General features: G+C 36.7%; 1 protein-coding gene across 1 annotated transcript in view; it reads left to right on the plus strand.

Moving 5' to 3' along the window:
• The window catches only part of HERC1 (HECT and RLD domain containing E3 ubiquitin protein ligase family member 1), a 219,402-nt gene that overhangs the window by 174,372 nt on the left and 20,375 nt on the right, over positions 1–24,655 (plus strand). Inside the window, exons 47-69 of the mRNA XM_008568860.1 lie at positions 313–365; positions 1,056–1,256; positions 1,984–2,158; positions 4,764–5,034; positions 5,169–5,382; positions 6,139–6,344; positions 7,087–7,214; positions 8,185–8,312; positions 9,603–9,803; positions 10,650–10,780; positions 11,655–11,854; positions 12,254–12,359; positions 14,066–14,212; positions 14,668–14,769; positions 15,832–16,005; positions 17,194–17,487; positions 18,531–18,596; positions 18,771–18,896; positions 19,657–19,795; positions 20,990–21,171; positions 21,896–22,051; positions 22,861–22,983; positions 23,999–24,101. Coding sequence (XP_008567082.1) covers positions 313–365; positions 1,056–1,256; positions 1,984–2,158; positions 4,764–5,034; positions 5,169–5,382; positions 6,139–6,344; positions 7,087–7,214; positions 8,185–8,312; positions 9,603–9,803; positions 10,650–10,780; positions 11,655–11,854; positions 12,254–12,359; positions 14,066–14,212; positions 14,668–14,769; positions 15,832–16,005; positions 17,194–17,487; positions 18,531–18,596; positions 18,771–18,896; positions 19,657–19,795; positions 20,990–21,171; positions 21,896–22,051; positions 22,861–22,983; positions 23,999–24,101 — 3,626 coding nt within the window. The remainder of the gene's footprint in view (positions 1–312; positions 366–1,055; positions 1,257–1,983; positions 2,159–4,763; positions 5,035–5,168; positions 5,383–6,138; positions 6,345–7,086; positions 7,215–8,184; positions 8,313–9,602; positions 9,804–10,649; positions 10,781–11,654; positions 11,855–12,253; positions 12,360–14,065; positions 14,213–14,667; positions 14,770–15,831; positions 16,006–17,193; positions 17,488–18,530; positions 18,597–18,770; positions 18,897–19,656; positions 19,796–20,989; positions 21,172–21,895; positions 22,052–22,860; positions 22,984–23,998; positions 24,102–24,655) is intronic.

The following is a 24,655-nucleotide window of genomic DNA, read 5'->3' on the forward strand; positions in this document are numbered from 1 at the left end:
AAAAAAAAAAAAAAAAAAAAAAAAAAAAAAAAAAAAAAAATCTTTAAGGTTTTCTGGAAGATAGTGTGATTAAAAGAGTTGTTGTAGGTGACCCAGAAATCTCTCTAGTAGTTTGGTAAAATAGTCATTGATTTTGTAAGCATGTGTATAACTACATACCAGCAGTTTTTATTACATTAGTTCATAACATGAAACACTTTAAAAATTTGTGTTGCTTTATTAATGACCTCTTAAAATGTTCTAATGACTTAATTTGCCTTTTTGGTACTAACTGTTTTATATAAAAAACAATGTTCTTCGTGTTTGGTGCAGGTACAAGGGACAAGCTCCAGATCTAATTGGCAAGCAGGACAGTGTGTATGAAGGTAGTTGTTTGAGAGCTTCTTTATCTTACATGTATTTTTATATATACTCTCTGCTTAACATCTGTTACTAAAATTTACCTTCGTATGTGTGTGTGTGTTTGTATTTATGTACATGTTAACTTAAACTTTCCCTAAAAAATTCAAGGTTGATTGATAGCAACAGCTCTAGTTTGAAAGTCAAAGGAAAAGGACCTGAATTCAAATACTAGCTTTACCACAGAATGTTAATTTCTGTTTGGCATGATTTTTTTTCAAAGGAGGGGAAGGGTTATATTTTGAATTTCTATCCTAACTATGGAAAGAAAAAAATTGAGATAAGCGTCAGTTTTTCCAGAGCACTCAATTATTTGAAATAACTCATTCCCTAATGATTATGGACAGGGTTAAGAACTCTTTGTTTGCTCCATGACAATATATTTTAGTAAGTTGAAACCTTCATTACCAGCTGTAACATTTGCTATTGCTTTCAATGGATTTGACTACACTCCATTAGTCTCGCTATGCCTTGGAAGTGCAGTTTGGTTGGGTCACCAGGAGATGGTGCCATAGTTCATTTTATAGGCACTGGTCTTTTGATCCATCTGCCTTTGGATACATACATGATGGTTATGTATCTCACAATATCCATTGCCAGCAGAGTTATATCATATTAATATTCACATACCATACATTTATTTATTTAAATTCCAGAAGACTGGGACATGTTGGATGTTGATGAAGATGAAAAGTTAACAGGTGAAGAAGAATTTGAATTGCTTGCTGGACCACTTGGTTTAAATGACCGACGCATTGTACCAGAACCAGTTCAATTCCCCGACAGTGACCCTCTGGGAGCATCAGTAGCAATGGTCACAGCCACCAACAGTATGGAAGAGACTCTGATGCAAATAGGTAAACGGAAATACTGGTTTGCACTGATTTTATAGTCTATATTAGAGTAATTAATTATTATTAATTAGAGTAAAAAAATTAGAGTGATTAATGTCTTAGGTAAATAATAAGAATAATGGTTCAACGTCATCCCACCTCATCCAGTCTCTTTAGCTAGTTTTAACATTTTGAAGATATAGTGTGATATTGTTTTGATTTTTATCTTTATGAAATATTAAAGCAATAAAAAGATTTATAAAATATGAGTAAGATTTTTTTTTAAACTTTGTGTTAAGAGAATCTTGTAATCCCCTAAAAGTTATTGTGCAGTATTTTTTTATTCAGGTGAAAGCATAAGGTAGATGTTTGTTATAGGGAATACAAAATAAAGAATTGGGGCAGTTCTGGTGATTCAGCCCTTTACATGTACTTAAAACATTTAAAAAACTGTATCTATCTTATATCTATTAATATCAGTAGAAGTAATACATGAGCAACGTGAACAAAACAAAAAATGCCTTTAATAGAAAATGTCTCTTATAATAGATCTAAGTTAAACATATGTAGGGTAGACCTTAGAAATATGTTTCTCCTGAGGAGTTTTCTGTATAACAGAGTCAGATGAGCAAAATACATTGGTTTGCTGTACTTATATTTTCTTGCAGCCTGGAAACTATGTACAATAGGAAAATTTTTCAATTTTTTTTTTCTTACATTGTTGAGAGCTAAACGAAATCATTTTTTTCAGGTTGCCATGGCTCTGTAGAAAAGAGTTCCTCTGGGAGAATAACATTAGGAGAGCAGGCAGCTGCACTAGCAAACCCACATGACCGGGTGGTGGCTTTAAGGAGAGTGACTGCTGCTGCTCAAGTTCTTCTGGCCAGAACCATGGTCATGAGAGCATTATCTCTTCTCTCAGTCAGGTAAGTGTTAGCTGTGTCAAATGATGGTAAGTTAGCTTCTAGTATATATGAGAAAGGAGTTTGCATTGTTTGGGAGTGTAAGATAGAATTTTAGAAACTTGAATGTATACTGTTGAATGAACAATGTGACATAGTCATCTTTGTTATTCATTCAATCAGTCATTCAGTTAATACTTGGCTCTTTTTAGGTAGAAAATAGTGACATTATAGTAACTGAGTAAACTGCATACATTTTATTTTGTTAACAGAAATGGTAAACAAAGACTGTTGATCCCTTTGGTGCCAGGCAAAAATTAAAGGTTAAAGGAGTTTTTCTGCAGAATTGAACAACTGTGTAGATAAGCTGGCCTGCGTATTCCGTCATGAGGCTTCTTGACATGTTCGTACCATGGAGTGTAGTGTAAAAAAGGGAGAACGAAGAATACCTAAAAGACATCCACTTTAGAAGTGATTAAACAGGAATATTTAATAGTACCATGGAGTGTAGTGTAAAAAAGGGAGGAGAACGAAGAATACCTAAAAGACATCCACTTTAGAAGTGATTAAACAGGAATATTTAATAATATTTAGGCAGATAAGTAAAGGCACAAAGACCCCGAAAAGAAAAAAACTCAAAATAAAATTTAGATAGTATTCTGTGTACTATCTAAAATTTAGATAGTATTCAAAGATAGCCAAATAGAAGCACTGAATTCAGAAACCAACCCCCACACATATGTATAAACATTGATTTAGGGATTTATTTATGACAGTGGTTTACACTGCAGAGCAATCGGGAAAGGATGGTCTTTTTAATAAATGGGGCAGGGTCAAATTGTTTATCCATATAGAGGGGAAAAAAAACAAGTCTTAGCCCCAGCCTCACACTGTGTAAAACAAATATTTCCAAAGTGGCTCTTAGATCTAAATGTGAAAAGCAAATCAGTAAAGTTTCTAGAAGGTAACTGAGATTTCTTAATCAAGTCATAAAAGGCATCTACCGTAAAGGAAAAGATTGATAAATTGGACTGCATTAAAATAGAAAACTTCTGTTTAGCAAAAGTCATTAAGAAATTAAAAAGTAGGGAAGTAAAAAGACTCAGAATGGGAGAAGATATTAGCAATGCATATAACCAATAGAATATGTAAAGAATTTCTATAAATCAGTAAGAAAAAGACAACTCAAAAGAAGAATAGGCAAAATACATTAAGAAGTGTTTTACAAAAGAGGATCTTCAAATGGCCAAAAACATGAAAAGGTATTCAACCTCATTAGTCTTCAGAGGAATGAAAATTAAAACCCAATGAAATACTACTAGAGACTCATCAGAATGACTAAAATTTAAAAGGTGGGGAGGGGGCACAATGACTCACCACAAGGCTGTTGTTTAAGTCCATTTTGTGTTGCTATAACAGAATTACCTGAGACTGGGTAATTTATGAAGAACAGAGGTTTATTTGGCTTACGATTCTGGGACAGCTGTGTCTAGCAAGGGCCTCAGGCTGCTTCTACTCATGGCAGAAAGTAGCAGGCAGCCGGCGGGTACAAGCAGATCACATGGTGAGAGGAAGCAAGAGAGAGAGAGAAGGTGCCAGGGTCTTTTTAAGCAACAAGCTTTTGCGGGAACTAATAGAGCGAGCACTCACTCATTACTCCCCTCTCCCCCAGGGAGAGCATTAATCCATTCATGAGGGATCCGCCCCCATGACTCAATCACTTTCCAACACTGCCACGTTGGGGACCAAAATTCCATGTGAGTTTTGGAGGGGACAGCACATCCAAACTCTATCAGCTGTGAAAAACCTAAAATTCTCCCGTACTGCTGATGAGAAAATAAGCTGGTACAACTACTTTGGAAAACTACTTGATAGTACCAATTAAAGCTGAACATGAGTATACTCTATGACCCAGAAATCCACTTCTGGGTATATATCCAACAGAAATGCTTACATAGGTGTGCCAAGAGGTATATACAAGAGCATTTATGGCAGTGCTATTTATAATAGCTCCGTGCTGGAAACCTGATTATTGTCTCTATGGATAAATGAGTTGTAGTGGATTTCATTTTAATGTCAATGAAAATGAATAAACTGCTATAATGCAACAAATATGGATGAATCTTACAAACATAATATTGAGCAAAAGAAGCCAGACACAAAAGAGTACATATTTTATTATTCTATTTACATTAAGTTCAAAAACAGGCAAAACTAATTTATGGCTTTTGAAGTCAGGATAGGGGTTACTTTTAAGGGCATAGTGACTGGGAAGAGTCCAAAGCAGGCTCTCAGGTGCTGGTAATGTTCTGTTTCTAATCTGGCGGGTGGTTACATAGGGTTTGTTCAATTTGTGAAATTTCATGCTTTCAGAACCTTCCTGTATGTTATACTTTGGTAATTCAGTTATACTTCAAGTCTATGCCACTATTTATTAAAATTACAGAAAGTTTAGATAACAGTTTCCAGTTTGCATATTTTTGGCATCTCTTAGGGCATATATGACTAGTGATAGTGCAGTTTGTATTTTATTCTGTTGTTGATGCTATGGGTGATATGCGGGTCTCCAGATAGCCCCCTAAGAAATCTATTTTCTTTATTCATCTTAAGTATTTTCCTTTCCTGGCAGTGGTTCCAGTTGTAGCCTGGCTGCTGGTCTTGAGTCTCTGGGGTTAACAGATATCAGAACGCTGGTTCGATTAATGTGCTTGGCTGCAGCAGGAAGAGCTGGCCTCTCCACCAGCCCTTCTGCCATGGCAAGCACTTCAGAACGCTCACGAGGTGGGCACAGCAAGGCCAACAAACCTATCTCTTGCCTGGCCTATCTGAGCACAGCAGTGGGATGTCTGGCATCAAACACTCCGAGTGCTGCAAAATTGCTGGTGCAGTTATGTACACAGGTAAGCTAGTTTCAGTGCTTTCCCCATTGCATTGCTTATTTCTGACTGTTTCTTGAAGAGCCTCTTGAAATGAAATTTTTTTGTGGAAAATTATATGTAAAAATTAAACCTGTTTGTTCCAATTGCTTCTTCAGAACTTGATTTCTGCTGCAACAGGTGTAAATCTAACCACGGTTGATGATCCAATTCAGCGAAAGTTTCTACCCAGCTTTCTTCGAGGAATTGCTGAAGAAAATAAGCTTGTAACCTCTCCAAACTTTGTTGTAACTCAGGCCCTTGTGGCATTGCTAGCAGACAAAGGGGCCAAATTGAGACCTAACTATGAAAAGTCAGAAGTTGAAAAGAAAGGTAGGTTTCATACTATTCATCTTCTAATCAACTTGATTCATGTTTTTAAAAATGTGTTTTCGCACTGTTGTACGTAGTAAATTACATAACCTATAAGCTTCTTAAGTTTAGAACATGAAAGAAGTGCATGGAAACTTTTTCACTGTGTGTAAAACAAGTATTAGAGAATGTACCAAATTAGTTCAGTTATGGATTATGGTTTCAGTTACTGTAGATAATCTTGGTAGATTTCTCTAATAAAATTTCGATAAAGGTAGCATTATTTTTCTCTTTGTTTTAAAAATGATATCACTTTGAAGGGACTACTTAATCACTACTGCCTACCCTTCTCTTCATCACAGGACTATTTGGCTTTTGGATCCATTGGCTCAGTTCCTTGACTGGCTAAGATCACTTTTGAGCAGCAGAAGCCAAACTTATTGTTGAGGGCATGCTGCTTCTGCCTTGGCCTTAAAATTATTTCTGCTGCATTCCCAGTCTACTGTGTCCTTTGAGCAAAGATTGATCTGTAATAAAATATACTTTTGCAATGAATCTGATTTATTCTAGAATTTGATGTGATATTAGTGTTTTATACCTATAGGCATATCTTAGTGAAATGATTGTAAAAGTGCTAATTCTTAAAAGATATGGGTTAACCCATTTTTGTTTGTTCACTACCACCAGCTCTCACCTGGGCATCATTTCATTGTTTTGTTTAAGCAGGTTTAATTGCCCAATTGTATGCCTGTCCTTCCTATGATCCTTCTGCTGTAGGCCCTCTGGAGCTGGCTAATGCCCTGGCAGCCTGCTGCCTCTCCTCCAGGCTGTCCTCACAGCATAGGCAATGGGCTGCTCAACAACTTGTGCGCACTCTTGCTGCACATGACCGTGACAACCAAACTATTCCACAAACACTTGCTGATATGGGAGGAGATCTCAGAAAATGCTCCTTTATCAAGTTGGAAGCGCATCAGAACAGAGTATGTATTTTGAATATAAAGTATGTTAATCACCTTATATAAGATAAAAATAGTTTCTGCCCTTCTCAGAGCTCAAACTTTAGGTCTTAGTTTCTCTCTCTCTCTCTCTCTCTCACACGCACACACACACACACATACACAATTACAAAGATTTGCCTGGTAGTTACCAATTCTACTTTCTCTGTATGCTGGCTTAATATAATAGTATACAAGTGGGAGAATCGGATGGGGCATGAGAGGGAAACCAAAGGAATAGCTTCACAAAAGATTAAGGTTTATACATGCAAGAGGAAAAGAAATTGGCCTCACTATTTTAATCAAACTCACTGGGTCCCTGAGCAGTGACAAGGGCCTTTAGAAGATGAAGACTGAACTGTATTACTCAAGCAATTTAAAAATCACTTCTTGGTCTGTGTTATTTATTTTATTGAACATATAAATATGTTGAAGTATATATACTTTTCTGAGTTAAATAAACATTTTGTCAAGATTTTAATAAGTCTCAGATAATTCAAATGAGTTTTTGCATCGACTGTACTTTAAGCTATACCTCAAATAGGTATATATATTTGCAAGACATTTATAACAGAATGAGACCATGCATATTGCATTATAAGCATCGATAATTTTCTTTTACGGTTTTATGGTACATTTTAAAAATTTTATAGAACTTTTTCAAATGGTAAAATCATTTGAATCAAAACTTGGTCAAATATTGCTGGACTTTTTTCAACTTTTCTAGGTAATGACATGTGTTTGGTGTAATAAAAAAGGTCTCTTGGCTACAAGTGGCAATGATGGCACCATCCGGGTGTGGAATGTTACCAAGAAGCAATATTCACTGCAACAGACATGCGTGTTCAACAGATTGTGAGTGCTAACATCATTTGTGTAACATTTCAAATAAGAGAATCCATTGGCCAGTTAGCTCAGTTGGTTACAGCATGGTGTACACCAAGGTCAAGAGTTTGGATCCCTGTGCTGGCCAGCCTCCAAAAAGAAAAAAAAGAATCCCAAATATGCCTCATCTTGGTTGTGTTAATGTAATCAAATTGTCAATAATATTTAAAAAATGTTTTCTTTTAGAATAGTATTACTGTATCTCCAATGTATATGTCTGACTTTCCAGGATGATAATCCAGAAAATACATTAATCTGTTTATATCTGGACTTACTCAGAATTAAGTCAAGGTCAATTTGCAAATAAATGTTCAGTTATATAAAACAGTAGGCTAATTTTTCATCAGTCTTCAAGGGTTGTTTAGGAATTAGAATAATTATATTGCTTCTGTATCAGAATATAGTATTTTTTTGTAATTTTTTTTTTTTTTTGTCCTTTTTGAGACCGGCTGCACCGTGCTCAGCCAGTGAGCGCACTGGCCATCCCTATATAGGATCCGAACCCGTGGTGGGAGCGCCGCTGCGCTCCCAGCGCCACACTGTCCCGAGTGCACCATGGGCTCGGCCCTATTTTTTGTAATTTTATAGTTAGCTGTAGGTATTTCTTTGCTCAGGACTTCCCTAGAGATTAAGCAAGCAGGAATCAGTGTCTTTGAATGATAACCATGTACTCCCCATACAAAATCTGAATGTCTTTGTTGACAAATTGTATACTACATTAAATGAGAATTAGTTTAAGCATTACTTTTTTATAATTCTACATTTTTTGCATGATGACAAACCCTAGAGAATATGTAGTTGTCAAATACTGCTAGCCAAGCTTTTGAAATTTAAGACTGCTGTTATGTACTCTAGTCTTTATGAAACTTTTAAGTTTTAGGGTTTAGTTTACTTTTGGATGATGGAGATTAGAATTCTATACATATTTGTTGTATTCTAGGGAAGGTGATGCTGAGGAAAGCTTGGGGTCACCCAGTGATCCAAGTTTCTCACCTGTTTCCTGGAGTATCAGTGGCAAATATCTAGCTGGGGCTTTGGAAAAGATGGTGAATATCTGGCAAGTTAATGGTAAGAGTCACATAAATACTAGTAAACTGCTGAAGGTACTTTTCAAGCCTTTCTCTTAGCCTTCTGAGTCCAAACAATGGCTTCTCTTTACTTTGAAACTCACAAGCTATTCAACAACTGTGAAAATCTATGCACAGTTGTGGTTTAAATTAGAGAGGAAACGCTCATTTCCCGACCTTTCTTTCTAGGAGTTTCAACTAACACAGTAGTTGTAAACTAAGAATTTGTTTTGTGTACTGCTAAGTATTCTTTTTTTTTTTTTTTTTTCGTTTTTGTCTTTTTTCGTGACCGGTAATGGGATCGCAACCCTCGGTGTCGCGCCCGTACCGCGACCGGCAACGGGATCGCAACCCTCGGTGTCGCGCCCGCACCGCGCTCAACCAGTGAGCGGACCGGTCTCTATATGGGATCCGAACCCTTGGTGGCTCCCAAGCACCGCACTCTACCGAGTGCGCCACCGGGCCGGCCCGTACTGCTAAGTATTCTGAGTAGGGTTTGAGGGGAAGTAGGAGTCACTGAATTTTAATCTATGTATTATTTTGAATCACTTGAAATATTTCTATTAATTATGTTTGTTTCACAGGTGCAAATTCTTGTCAATTTTTATTATCCATCTCTGGAAATAAAAATCATTATTGTAATTTTGGGCTTAATGTTTTTGTTCGTTTTTACATATTTGAGGAATAGCTTTTCTGTTTCACATATTTGAAGAATAGCTTAACTGTAGGTAAATTTATATTAATTTTGTTTTCAGTAATTACAGGAGAGGACTTAAGTGTGGCATTCATACACTGAATACTTTCCATTACTCTGTCTTTTATTCATCTACCATTTGTGTCCCATTAATAGTTACAGAAAAGCCTATCGATTTGATAATCATTTACAGTACAGGTTGAGCATCCCTAGTCCAAAACTCTGAAATCTGAAATGCTCCAAAATCCAAAATTTTTTGAGTACCAACATGACACTCAAAGGAAGTGCTTATTGGAGCATTTTGGATTTGTGGTTTTTGAATTAGGGATGCTCAACCAGTAAATATAATGCAACTATTCCAAATCTGAAAAAATCCAAAATCAGAAACACTTCTGGTCCCAAGTATTTCAGATTAAGGGATACTCAACCTGTGGATAAATGAAGGATCCTGCTTTCACACTCTTATTCATTAGTAGGCTATTGTGAAATTGGGGACTGCTTTGAGTGTGTATTAGAATTAAGTATGATTTATTTTTGTTCTTGTTATTTTTTTTTAAGAACTAATTAACAACCAGTTAACATTTTCTCCCTCTTCAGGAGGAAAAGGATTAGTAGATATTCAGCCTCACTGGGTATCTGCCTTGGCTTGGCCAGAAGAGGGTCCAGCTGCAGCCTGGTCAGGAGAGTCTCCAGAATCATTGTTGGTGGGACGGATGGATGGATCTCTAGGACTGATTGAAGTTGTTGATGTGTCCACCATGCACCGTCAAGAATTGGAGCATTGCTATCGAAAGGATGGTAAATGACTGCAGTTGTGTATAGTTGAGAAAGTCCCCTCCCTCCTTCCCCCAATCAAATAGCTTTCTGGCACTTGCTTTTTAAGATGCTGAGTTAATATTACTTTTGGCTTTGTTGTCTAAATTTTCCAGTTCACATTTCATTTTAATTAGTTACTGAGTGGAAAGATACTCGTATTTCTCTCCCAGCCTCTGCCACACACCTCTACCAAAGTGAGATTTAATAGTATTTTAACATATTAGTCATTCATCCTTTGTGTAAGTGACTTAACATTTATAGCAGGCTCCAAGTCTCCCTTGAAAGTTAGGACTGTCCAAGAGAAAAAAAGATAAAAATTATTGTAGAGATGAAAGCATTAACAAATGAGTGAAACTGAGGAAATGGGGGAAGGGGAAGGAGAGGAGTTCTTGTTCTGACAAGAGATAGCAGGAAGCTTGCTTTCATTTATTTTCTCACGATGTACCTTGAATACATAGGCATCTTACATACGTTAGGTTATTTCACTTCTCATTTCATGGTAGATTCTAGTCCAAAAGGAAAGAACCTGGTACAGTGACTTAAAATTGGCAGGGGAATTCAATTTTTGTCTCTCTTTTTCAACAACCACCTGAAAAAGAATAAAAGATTAAAAATGAGGTAGTCCTTGTCACTTATAAATGACACTTTTTAAAGTGGGTTACATGGAATCCCTGCTGTAAGCCTACGTTTTGTCTAAATGCATTAGCTGTTTATAAATGTACTTGCAGTGGTTGTAGTAGCATATGTTTTTTCAAAGTCTGTCTTTTAAGTCAGACAATGACAAATAAGTCTCTCATTTATTCTTTTTTTTTTTTTTTATCATGTTAGTATCTGTTACTTGTATTGCTTGGTTCAGTGAAGACAGACCATTTGCAGTGGGATATTTTGATGGAAAATTGTTACTGGGAACGAAGGAACCACTTGAGAAGGGAGGCATTGTTCTAATTGATGCACATAAGGTAAAAGCATTTTTACCAGATGGTTACTTTTTCTTGTCTTATACTGTAGTATTGCTTGATGCTAGTTTCTTAAAAAATGTTTTACATCAGACACTTATGGTTTAATGTTCTCTCGTTACACAAAGTCTTTGGACCATGTGTGTATACACAGAAAAAGTCTGTGTAAAAAAACCATCAAGCTATGAAAGAAGTAAAACCGAAACAGTGAAATAGAAACATCATGGGAACACCCACTGTTCAAAGTGCCCTCCACTAATGCCAGATATTCCACCCTTCAAGAATGATTCCTGTACCTTAAAAAGAGGTTGCCAAGTCAGATGTTTACAGGGCCATCTAGGCAAGTAGCATAAATGCATGAAACCAGGAGTTGGAAGGAGTGGGAGAAGGTAAAAAAAAAAAAAAAAAAAAAATCAGAATAGCACAATGATCACAACCATATAAACACAAAACATGTCCCAGATTCTCAAAAGTGTTTGCTATTTTGGTGTAAGGGATGCTTTTGTTTTGTTTCTTCTTTTTTCATACTTTAATGATTATCAGTCAATAAAAATAACTTAATAAATAATAAAGAATGTAAAAGACTGAATAAATGCAAATACTAATGAAAGATAATATATCCCGTTTGGGCCAGTATTTTGTAATTCATTCAATCAACTAAGATTTATTGAACTTTGAGAAAATATATGTAACGAAGACTATATTAAAGGGTGAGTTGGTCCAGTGATTGGAATGATATGGCAGTATCTGTGATTTGCATAAATGTTGGTTTTAAAATGGTTGAGTTGCAGAATTATAGATCATACATTATTGAATTTAAAGTATTTATTTGTGAAGGAAGCATTGCTCTGATTTTTTCTCCTTCTACTATTTTAAGGATACTCTTGTTAGTATGAAGTGGGACCCAACAGGCCATATTCTTATGACATGTGCCAAAGAAGAAAATGTGAAACTCTGGGGACCTATTTCAGGTTGCTGGCGCTGTCTGCATTCCCTCTGCCATCCGTCTATTGTAAATGGCATTGCTTGGTGCAGCCTTCCAGGGAAAGGATCCAAGCTGCAGTTATTGTTGGCTACGTATGTTGTAAATTTGTGTGTGTGTGTGTTTGTGTGTGTCTTAATTTTTATATTACTATAGACTATTATTTGCATTAAATGCAATCTCATAATCTTAGTAGTCAAAACAGTTTATTGCTGGTTACTATTCTTCTGTGTGGTACCAAAAGATCTCCTCAGAGAAATATAGAACAGTTTTCCAGTATGAAGCTTGGTATGTAATGTTATATGGGTGTGATTTTAGAATATTGGTCCTAGTTATATTTCTTGTATGATATTATAGCATGTCTACTATAAATAAAATTTAAAAGTAATATTGTAGTGGTTCTATCAGGTCTTAATTGATTGTTGTTTGAAAATGTTTTTACTTGCTTCTGCATATTGACACGTTTTGGTTTTGTGTGATCAATTTTTTCCAAGTGGCTGTCAGAGTGGCTTAGTATGTATTTGGTGTATTCCACAAGATACCACACAGACCAGTGTGACTGGTTCAGAAGGATGGTGGGACCAGGAATCAAATCACCAGGTAATGTTTTGGTGTTTTTGAAGAACTTATGGTGAAACTGTAGTGTATGTCACCATCGTAATTCTCTCTTGGTTACTAAGATACTCACCAACATATCCCAAAGGGCAAAATCCATTAGGAAAATCCATACTTTGTGTGGTCTCTGAATTAGTTTAATTTTTTATAAGTTGGAAACAACATAATTGCTTGTTAAGGTGAGATATTTAATACCTATTGAGTGGTGATCATCATGATGGTAATGGATATAATCAGTGCTGCAGATAGACCAGTTCTAAGTTATGTCTTTGGTACAGTGAAGTAGGAACATCATGGGAGGACCCCCTTCCAAATTATTTCCTACTGATGCCAGAATTCCACCTATGAAGAATGATTCTTTTAAACAGAATTTACAAATTTAGATACAGAGCTGTCTAGGCAAATAACATAAATTCATGAAACTGGGAGTTAGAAGGTATGGAAAGGATAAAAAACAAAAACAAAAAATCAAGAAACTCACATCCTTTATATAAAGGGTACAGCTGCCACAGAACTGATTGTTTGTTACCTTCCAGAATTGAGAGCCTATTGTTGCCAGATTGTCTTTTTTTTTTTTAAATACAAGGCAAAACCCCCCCCAATCTTAAACATTGGTACCTGACTTAAAATTCTTTAAAAAACCGAGTGGCCAATCAAATTATAACCCTGAGCTACCAGTTTGCAACCTCTGTTGCTCTCCCTTTTGTCTGTGATACAAAAACCCTTGTAAGAAATACACTTTACATCTTCTTTGAGTAAATGAGTACATTTTGTGTAATGTTCCATCATAAACTAAGAAGGAAGGAGGGAGCTTAAGGGAGGAAGAAAGTAGTGAAGAGGGAGTAAGGGGTAGCCAGCTCACTCATAGGAGGAAAAATATCACAGAAGTGGAGATAGGAGCACAAAGATAAATCAGATTTGCTCTTTGTGCTAGAGAGTAAGTAGCCCTATGGACAGGCCTTACCTACCCCACTTCAAAACCTGCAGAGCAAATGTCTGGATTAGACACCATGTGACAGAACCATCAGCCAACAAAAAGAGGAACCTATTCTATAAAGTCAGCATGCGCAACTTTTTTTTTTTTTTTTGTCTTTTTCCGTGTCCGGCATCGGATCGCAACCCTCAGTGTCGCTCCCGCGCCTCGCTCAGCCAGTGAGCGGGAGCCGGTCTGTATGTGGGATCCGAACCCTCGGGCGGGAGCGCCGCCGTGCTTCCCAAGCGGCGCACTATCCAGTGCGCCACCGGGCCGGCCCAGCATGCGCAATTTACAGATGTTTTAGGATGGGGAGAAAAATGAAAAATATATGAAGCTGACATTTAAAAATTAAAACACTGGTTAAAAAGAAGTCCGAATTTTCCTGTCTAAGGGATAATTGGACCTTTGAAATGTTGTCATTTTTGCCAGTTTGAAGAGTCAAAAACTAGTTCAGAAAGTACTGAAAAAGATGAAACTCAGGGGCCGGCCCGGTGGCGCACTAGATAGTGCGCCGCTTGGGAAGCGCGGCGGCGCTCCGAGAACCAGATTGATATTTTATTATTTATTTAGTCAGGCTAATTAACCTTCATGAGAGAAGTTGTCTCCCCCTCTCCCCAATCTTATACTGAAATATGAACTTTCCAAGAATGAATTGTAAATCTTGAACCTATAAATCGTTTTAATTTTAATGTATGTTAAAAATAATGAATTGCAGGATGGATATAGAAAATCAGGAGGAGCCAAGTGTATTTATCAGTTGCGGGGACACATCACTCCTGTTCGTACTGTTGCCTTTAGTTCTGATGGGTTGGCCCTGGTGTCTGGTGGACTAGGTGGGCTCATGAACATTTGGTCTTTAAGGGTAAGAACATAGATTTTATTTTTATATTAAGTAGTATTTTTACATTAACTTAAATCTGTATGATAAAAATTAACTAATCCTAGGAATATTTTGTGTAATAATATCTTGAATACTGAAGAAGCTCTTTTCAGAATCCACTGCCTTTTAATTTTTCTTACTGATGATAAGTATTTATAAAGTCATCTAGGCCCTAGAAAATTAGGTAGTAGGTACACAATTGGACATTGCTGAATTTAGCCAAAGTGTAGATTTTAAAATATGTCTTTGTGAATGTTAAGTATAAATTTAAAATGTCGGGCTGGCCAGTTAGCTCAGTTGGTTAGAGCATGATGCTAATAACACCAGAGTCAAGGGTTCAGATCCCTCTACTGGCCAGACGCCAAAACAAAAACCAAAAAATTTAAAATGTCAGCAATGCCTAAATAATGAGTATTGATAAATATATCTCATTTTAGGATGGCTCTGTATTGCAAACTGTTGTGATAGGCTCTGGAGCTATTCAGACCACTGTTTGGATTCCGGAAGTTGGGGTAGCTGCTTGCTCAAATAGATCAAAGGTAATATTGCAGTTTTATCAAATCATGGGGTTTAAGCCTGTAAAGAGCTTAGAAATCATACTCTAAATACCTCATTTTATGGAGGAGAAACTTGATATCCAGACGGATTATTACTTGCCCAAGATAATGCATCTGTTTAATAGTAGAAAGAGAACTAGAACCTAGGTCTCCTGATTTATAATCTAGTACTTTTTCTGCTATACCCCAGACTTTAGTGAAGTGCTTATTTATCTAGTGATTTCATTTTCATTGGAAGTTATAAAGTGGATTTTGACTTTCTGCCATGATTTTTTGACATAACATGAAACTCCCTCAAAAGAATTTTCCCTGAAAAGAAAAACCACCTTAAAGACATTTAACTAAAGTAAACAAGATATATTATGGCTTTCAAATTTGAAATTCTAGTAAAAATACTAACTGCACTGCTGTGAAGTAATTCTATGATATGACATTGTCACCCTACAGTATTGTTTTTCATACCCTTAAAGATTAGATCCAATGTGCTGCTTTGGCTTACATTTTATGTTGTCAAATGATGTTTTAAAAAAGTCTGTAAACCTGCTTTGAATAGTCCTACTAGAAGTGAAATGTAGGATCAGATCCTAGGCAATAGTGGCCTGTGTAGAGTAAAGCATAGAGCCAGAGTTAGAGCAGAGCTATTTCTTTTGCCGATGTATCCCTCGATAGACAGAGTACTACTTCCTCTAGTAACCCTGTGGGCATGTCACACTTTTGAAATATATTAGATACCTTGTCCTACAAGTCTTATGAAATAGCAAATAACTGTTGACATTGTTTTCTTTAAAAGAATCCGCTAATCCAAGATAGTTCACACATTTTATGATTATTTCTTATTCACTCATTTTTACTTAGACAAAACTTAGGATATTTAAAGTTTCATGGGCATTAAAAGTACAGGCTTTTTGGATGTAAAATCTCCAAAAAAGCAAAAGTGTTTAATGCAATTACTGTAAGAAATTTCTTAGATTGAATGGTGATAGCATTATCTTTTATCTTTTATTTAAACAATTTCATCATGTGACATGATTTATTTTCAACCAGGATGTTTTGGTCGTGAATTGTACAGCAGAATGGGCTGCTGCCAATCACATTTTAGCAACCTGTAGGACAGCACTGAAACAACAGGGTATTCTGGGATTAAACATGGCTCCCTGCATGAGAGCATTTCTGGAGCGGCTACCTATGATGCTTCAGGAGCAGTATGCCTATGAAAAGGTAATTCATACTCACTCCTAGAGATCCATAGATGCCTGGTGCTTTGGAATGTGAATTACAGCTTTGAATTTCTCCCTTAAGAGCCTGAGGTCTGAGAAAAATAAGTGGGTCTATTTGGGTATCAAATGAAGATAAGTCATGTCAAAAACAGTAGTGTAGTAATCCTAAACTTATTTTTACTTTATTTTCACCAGAGTTAAAAAAAAAAAAAAAAGTCCCAAATCTGTATCACTCATTTTCAGATTATTTGTTCACCTCTCCAAAACTTCTTAAACTTCGGTGCTAAGAGTATCATCTTCCCTTTTCTGACCCATATGTCTACTTTTGTGTGGCTTTGCCATCAGAAAGTTGGGGGGTAGGGATGGATGTAAGTGTCAGAATGAACTGCCTCTCCACTTACCAGGTGAATCTTTGTGGAAAGTTTAGTGGAAGAGCTAATGTTGAACGGAGTAGGCTCATTAAATACTGAATGAGGAGTTATGGAATTTGGACATGTCAAGGCAGTGATCCTAAAGTAGCTTCAGTAGTCACGGTGTGCTGCCCATAGACAGAGATCTTTGTTTTGTTTTGTTTTTTTTTAACCAAGCTACATTAATATAATTAATTGTTACTACACCCATTTAATTTTCATCTAACTGATGTATTGGCCCAAGTTTTCTTTTCCAAATTGCTAAGTGTTTCACAGAATTGCTTCACCATGACTAGGGAATACCATGGAAGAAGAAAAGATTTTCCTTTAATGGCTACCGCCGTTCTCTTGGTAAAGGAGGAGATATGAGAGGGAGCAGGTCTCCATGATGTAGTTATCTGTCTTTTTTTTTTAATTGAGAAAACTATAATGAAAATATGCTAAAAGCAATGTGATATCTTGGATTGGATCCTGCAGCAGAAAAAGGGGTTTGGGGGAAAACCAAAGTTCTGTGGTTTAATTAGTATTATACCAACTTAGTTTATTTTTGATAAATTTCCCAGGGTTATGTTACATGTTAACATTAGAGAAAGTTGGATGAAGGGTATATAGAAATTGTCTGTACTATCTCTGCAGCTCTGTAAATCTAAAATTATTTCAAAGCAAAAAGCTTCAAAAACAGTCAACTTAAAAATATGATTACAGACTTTCAAAGTGCAGTAGGTTAGTTTGGAATATTTGACACAGGCTCAACATATCACCCTTGCATTTTCTCTTAGCCTCATGTGGTTTGTGGCGACCAGCTTGTTCACAGCCCCTACATGCAATGTCTGGCTTCCCTTGCCGTGGGACTTCATCTAGATCAACTGTTGTGTAACCCTCCAGTGCCACCACACCACCAGAACTGCCTCCCTGACCCTGCATCCTGGAATCCAAACGAGTGGGCCTGGTTAGAATGTTTCTCAATCACCATAAAAGCTGCTGAAGCCCTGACCAATGGAGCACAGTTTCCGGAATCTTTTACTGTTCCAGATCTAGAGCCTGTTCCAGAGGATGAACTTGTATTCCTAATGGTAAATGTAATATGTAACTGCTATTATTTGCAGCTGAGATTGTATCATGGGTGTTTGGTATGTAGTAGACCCTTAATAAGTATTTGCTAGCTCGAATAGCTAGAAGCATACCCTTAGATAAGCTGAAAATATTTTTCTTTTAGGTAGTCAATTTCAATCTGATGGCAGGCCTCTGTGGTGACAGGGATTCATTATATGAGAATGTGGAGCTCTTGTAAACTTGCCAGCTCTCAATGACATAGTTCCATATTTTTTCTTGTTCATTTGTCTATAGGTGCCTTTTTAGTGCCTTGTTCGTGTATATTTTAGCATCTTTTCCTGGTCATCTTGTGACATATATGCCACATATAGACTCTAATTTATTTGGCACTTCAATCATGTCTTTAGTCAATATCAAATAAGAATATGGAAGAGCATTCTCATTGTCATTTTTTTCTGATTGTATTTGAGAATGTCTAGCTATAGAAATTGTGATGTAGACAAAATGCCTGTGTAGATAGTACAGGCCAGCACTTGATATAACAACCCCTTTACTAAGTAAGATTTATGTATACAAACATTTGAATATACAAATAGAAATACAATATAAAACAGACAAATATGAATTGAGGAAATTATCTAAATACAGAATGTTTTAATCAGGAAATGTTCTTCTGAGCCCATTTGGTCCAAATCTGTCATTTTGTTGATTAGGAAACTGAAGCTCAGAAAGATGAAGTGACTTGCCCTCAGCTGCACAGGTAGTTCACAGGGGTGGTGGTTCCTGCACGTGACCTTGTACCTGTAGGTGTTCGGAAAACATAAATAGTTAGCTTTGAATCACCAATGCTATAGTGATAATGAAAGTGTTTATAATAAAGGGAAATATTAACAATGCATAAAATCAAGTTTGCCATGATTATGAAACTGCTCTTAATTTCTCATAATGACATGTTCTCTTTTGTAAAGAAGACTCAGTTGTTAGAAGAAGACTTTTTTGTTAGTAAAGAATAGATAAATCTTGACTAAACAGAATTGATCCTGATGCGTGCCCTGTCTTGCAGGATAACAGTAAATGGATCAATGGCATGGATGAACAAATTATGTCTTGGGCAACTTCCAGACCTGAGGTCAGTAAAGATGAAGATAACTATATTGTGGTTCTTAGTAAATCTTTTTATTCTAAATACTTGTGTGTTTGTGACCTGGTGTCTCCCATAAAGGCTAACACACACTTGTTACTCAGTACATGCTTGTTTGAATGAATAAATGAATCTGATTTTGATATGATTGTGGTTTCCTAGGACTGGCACCTGGGAGGTAAATGTGACGTCTACCTGTGGGGTGCTGGCAGACATGGACAGCTGGCAGAAGCCGGAAGAAATGTAATGGTACCTGCAGCAGCTCCCTCATTCTCACAAGCCCAACAGGTAACTAACAGGGTAAAAAATGGAGAACAAACTTAGGAATCGACAATTCCAATTTCTTTGCTGTCAGAAACTTATTGTGGGATAAAGCTTGTTCATTTATTAAAGAAAGTCATGATGTATAGCTTCCAAATAAAAGCTTACTAAAGTTTTTATTAGTCTTAAGAAGTTTTGTTAACAAGTTTCTAAATTTTTCTTGCTTCCAAGTGTAATGAATTAACATCATGATGTATTAGAACTGCCTAGTATGTATTAATAGAGTTTAGGTACTCCCAACAGTGATTTTCTCTTTGGGGCCATAAATTTCCTAATATCTTTAGCCAGGTTTCATTGACACCCCTCCCTTCTTCTAATAATCATGGTGCTATATATTTCCATACCCTTCTTTAAGCCACTGTTTTCTCTCTTGTTCTTCTCTACCTCAGCTAGTCATAAGATGTACTACTCTTTCTTGTATATGTCCCCTCCAGTTTCTGCTTCTTTCTAGCCCAGTCTTTAATCTTTAACCATCACCATTTCCTCTTTCTTCTTTTTCCTATTTTGTTGTTCTAAACTATCTTACGTCTCCTGGTTAAATAAGCAGTTTTATGGTAATTAAGGTTTTATTAGGAACCCCATAGTTATATTAACTCTTTCCCTTTAATAAAAGGATAAAAGTATTGATAAGGTTATATTATAAATACTTGGAATCATTTCAAATGTTTGCATGTTAAAGCTATATAATAAAGGATATAATATATTTAATTGTGTGTTTTTATACTAGGTTATATGTGGTCAGAATTGTACCTTTGTCATCCAGGCCAATGGCACAGTGTTGGCTTGTGGAGAAGGAAGTTATGGCAGATTAGGACAAGGGAATTCAGATGACCTTCACGTGCTGACAGTTATTTCAGCCTTACAAGGTAAAATTGTCTTTAATTAAAAGAGTAGATAAAATCATATAGGGTGTTCATTTATACTAGAACTCTTGTTTAGGCATGTGTGCAGCCATAATGCCCATATTTTAAGCTATATTATTTTGCAAGTTATTATTGGCAGTGCTAGAATTCAATGATATATAAATAACTCTTTTGGGACCCACTGAAGATTTTCTTTAAATTCTGTAAAATTGCAAAACTGTAATCAGGCATCTATTAATTAATGGCAAAAGCAATTATACATGAGTTTTATTAAAATTATAAATCAGCTTATGTGAAAATCTGCAAATGTGCTAAAAGTCTATAAAGAGCATCTCTGTCATAGTTCTGTGTGACTTAGAGAAAGACTGTCTATGGAGAAACCACTGCAAGAGCCCCTGGCTTGTTCCTTATGTACTCTTCCTGACTCTGAAACCTACAGATAGAGCACAGAGGGATTTTTAAGTAAAAGCATACAAGTAACAATGAGTTCAGAACAATTTCCTGAGAAGCTCTAAGTTCTTTTCCTTGAGATCTCGGTGTGAAGAGGGGGTGGGAGCATGGGCTGGTTTCCTATCCAGTTCTACTGGTCCCTGGCTCTGGGACCTTGCACAAACTACTAGAGCACTTCGTGACTCAGTTTCCCCAGTTGTAAAAATGGGGATGTTAGTATCTGCCTCATAGGTTCTTTGTGAAAATAGAAAATGAGATAATCATGTAAAGCGTTTATAGGAGTGGCTAGAGCATAATCAGTTGTTAGTGAGTATAATTGCTACTATCACCCTCCTCTTTCTTGTCATCATCATTGATGACTGCTCCCAGTTATGCTAGCTTCTAGCTACAAATTTGATTTATTTATTTTATTATTTTTTTTATTGAATCATAATTGATTATATATATTTTGGGGGTTCAATGTTGACATATGTTGATCAAATCCATATTACTAATATGTATATTGTTACAAATTGTACTTATTCTTTATGCCCCTTGTCCAATCTCTCCCCATCCCCCTCTCCCTCCCCACTCCCACCACTGATAACCCTGGATTTCTTCTCTCCCTCTGAAGGAGTCATGGTTACTGTGTTGATTTCCATAGTATCATTTGGTGTTTTTCGATTCAGAGGAGATTCTGTAGCAGCTGCTAGTAAAGAGGGTAGTTTTAACATTCAGTGACTCCTGTGGGTTTCTGCTCTGTTTCAGGCTTTGTGGTGACTCAGCTGGTGACTTCCTGCGGTTCTGATGGGCACTCAATGGCCCTGACTGAAAGTGGTGAGGTCTTTAGCTGGGGAGACGGTGACTATGGTAAACTTGGCCATGGCAACAGTGACAGGCAGCGGCGGCCCAGGCAGATCGAGGCCTTACAAGGAGAAGAAGTTGTACAGGTCAGGCAGAAAATAAATAAGACTACCTTTAAATGTAAATACAGTACACTTGTTTTTGAATAGGGTTCTAAAATTTAGGTAATAGGAAATAATAGTAGGAATATATTACACAATTATTATAAGAGATCCACTGTTTGTGGATGTTTGGATTCATCCTTGAGCTTGTCAGAAGTCTGGGTAGGCTTTGGTGTTAGAATGGACTTCTTTTTCCTGACCCAGCTAGGGCCCAGGCTAGGGTGGTGCAGGTCCTTAGAAGAAATACTGTGGGATTTAGCTCCTGCCACACAGTTCTTGATACACAGATAAATGAAAAACTTTACTTTCAACCTGTCATTTTTGTTATAAAAGTTAAGTTTATATGCATTTTCTGGAAAAATCAATTAGTAATTAAAAATAATATTATAAATTGCACAGCACCTGATAGTTTACAGAGAATTTTCCCATTCACTATCTCATTTAATCTAAGTCATCTGTACACAGCTGAAGAGTAGCAACAGTTATTCCAAGGTATATGGTTTAGCTTGGTCTTCCAGAGGTTGGTGAGGTAGCTCATACTTGGGGGAGCAGGAGAGCCACTTGAACAGAAAGAATACACTTGGCTTGAAGATCCTGAGTTGTTAGTGATGTTTATGTAAAGTTTATTGCTACATTAATAACCAAAAATGACTAATTTCTTTCTTAGTGTCCCCTTTTAAAATTTTTTTTCTCCTTGCTTCTGTCGTAGATGTCTTGTGGCTTCAAACACTCAGCAGTGGTAACTTCAGATGGCAAGCTGTTTACCTTTGGGAATGGTGACTATGGACGTCTGGGTCTTGGAAACACCTCTAACAAAAAACTTCCAGAGAGAGTGACTGCACTGGAGGGATATCAGATTGGACAGGCATGGAACAAGTCAATTAGACGTTCTAGCTGATCACAGTTTCTCGTTTCTTCTGTGTGAACTTAGGCACTCCACTTTCAGGAAGACCAGGATCACCAGTCATATTTAACCTCATCTATATTTTGTTTGGTCTAATTGATCAGTTTTCATGACTTTTTCCCAATGTGAAAATTCACGTTTTAAGTCAGTTTAAGTTTGTTTGTTTATACGACTAATAAATGAAACCATTATTTCAGGATGTGAATATTTTAAAAAAAAACCTTTATAAAGTGCTAATACAACTTGCTATAAAACCTTTAAACAAATACAGATTTTTTAAAACAATACAGATTTTTGTGGCTTCCATCTGGTAGCCTTGAGTTGGATGGCTGAATTGCAGCATCATTGGCAGCTATTGCTCTTAAGCAGTAATTGTCCCTGTCTTAAACACATTGAGACATTGGGAGTATCTCTTAACAAGGAGATAAAAATATTTTTCTGTGTCATTCCTTAGACGCTGTTTGGTGTGAATGAGTATTTTTCAGTTATGTGTACTTTTTTTCTATCTTTTGTACTATCTGATTCTGAGTTAGCCACAGAGTTTTGAAAGATTTCACTTTAAAGAATAAAGTTGTTTGTTTGCGGGCATTAGGAATTATTTCTTGTTGACACATTTTAGTTAACATTTGGAGTAGACCCTGAAACCAATAAAAAAATCTTTGGAAACATAACCAAGTTTTCATTGAAGTGGAGAGAAAGGGTTCCAGAAATAGGGTTATGTGTTTTAGGTCTGGTGATTTGCCTTACCTAATACCCTGTTACTTCTCCAGGTGGCCTGTGGGTTAAACCACACTTTGGCGGTGTCAGCAGATGGCTCCATGGTATGGGCTTTTGGAGATGGAGACTATGGAAAACTAGGCTTAGGAAATTCCACTGCAAAATCTTCACCTCAGGTCAGTGTTGCCTTTAATCTAGGCTTTCAGACAACATAAATAGTTTTCATCTATGTCAGTACCTCTTTTTAATTGGGAACAATTTACTTTTAACATTTTTGGTAATTCTGGTCCAGCATTCTGATCTTGATTTTCAATAAGCCATTAATGGCTAAACTGGTGTAAAAATTCTTCAAAGATAAGCCTCCGTCTCTGTAGATGGGATGAACACTGTGGATAACCTCCCATGTAGAGAAGAAATAGTTAGAATTATACCTCCAAGGTGTCTTGTAGAGAGAACCATGAGCAATCTTTTGTAACCCTCTGCTTGCAGCTGCCATTTCAGCGTATTATTACCACTGAATTGTATAGTCATATCCTTAAAAAAAAAAATAATATAAAGGAAATCCAAGCACATAAGCAAATAAATTAGAAGCTATTATCCACATTATAGAAGGTTTCTTGGCTGTGCGGAAGACTTCCTATGCAATTCTTTTATGTGGGTTTTCCTGACACACTTAAAAAGTGGCAAGATTTACAGGTATTCAATTTATATTTAACTTCAGACATCTTGATACCTAGACTTGTGAATATTCAGATAGGGTTGCAGAGAGGTAGGAATTCCTTCTCTGAGGAACATATAAAACATTATTGTAACCTCTGAAAGCTAAAAAAGTCAAATGAACAGAGAGCAGCCCATAGCTTTACTTAGTCTTGCAGTGTTGTTTAAAAGGTCATGGGATTCTCTTGGTCTCTGTTTCCCAAAGGAATGCTTCCACTTCACATGGTGTCTTGGTGATTTTAGTAAAACTTCCTCTGCCCCTGCCCCTGCATACGGCTCCTCCCTCCCCTAACAGTTAGCTTGCAGAGTAGTAGGAGAAAATTACATTTAGAAGTGTGGATTTGGGTAGGACAGGTAGGTGACAATTAGTATTTTTATCAGAAGGTAATCCTTGAGTTTATACATGCCGATAGGCAAATTCAAGAATTTTTTTTTTTTCTTTTTAAAAGTATGTGCTTGCACTTTTTTTTGCAGAAAGTTGATGTCCTTTGTGGAATTGGAATAAAAAAGGTTGCTTGTGGAACTCAGTTTTCTGTTGCTTTGACCAAGGATGGTCATGTGTATACCTTTGGTCAAGGTAAGTAATTTTTCAGCTTACATTGCTTATTTTGTGTACGCATACAGAACTGTTGCCTTTCAATTTTATAGAAAGTGCTCTAAATTGAGTCATTTTTTGTTCTGGTGGCAAGTAGCCATTATGACCTTCATTCACTAGCCACTTTGCTGCTTTTCTTTCATGAACTTTGCTATAAGGACAAACTCCCCTCCCCATTAAGGCCTTTCATGCCAGAGCCTTCACTCTTGCTAGAATAGTTCCTGCCAAGGTTTATCCCTTCATCCTTTCTACTGCCTCCACTGTGCTGCCATGAGTGCTGCCTTGACCACCAGAGCTCCTCTGTGTCCTGCCTCACTTCCCATTCCTTCCAGGGATCGGGGCTACAGATTTTAGGAACTGGAGGAATTCATAGACATTTAGGTTTCAAATCTTTAGTAGGTTTATAACCCAAGCATTCACAGTGGGACATCTTGGCAATAAATTCACCTTCTTAAGTGGAGTTTCTTGGTAAGTCGTACTGAATGTGAGGTATATGAGGCAGGTGTGAAGAAGAACACTATGACTGAAGTTTCTAG

Source organism: Galeopterus variegatus, unplaced genomic scaffold (genome assembly GCF_000696425.1).
Source record: "Galeopterus variegatus unplaced genomic scaffold, G_variegatus-3.0.2 Scaffold448, whole genome shotgun sequence".
NCBI classification, from domain to species: Eukaryota; Metazoa; Chordata; class Mammalia; order Dermoptera; family Cynocephalidae; genus Galeopterus; species Galeopterus variegatus.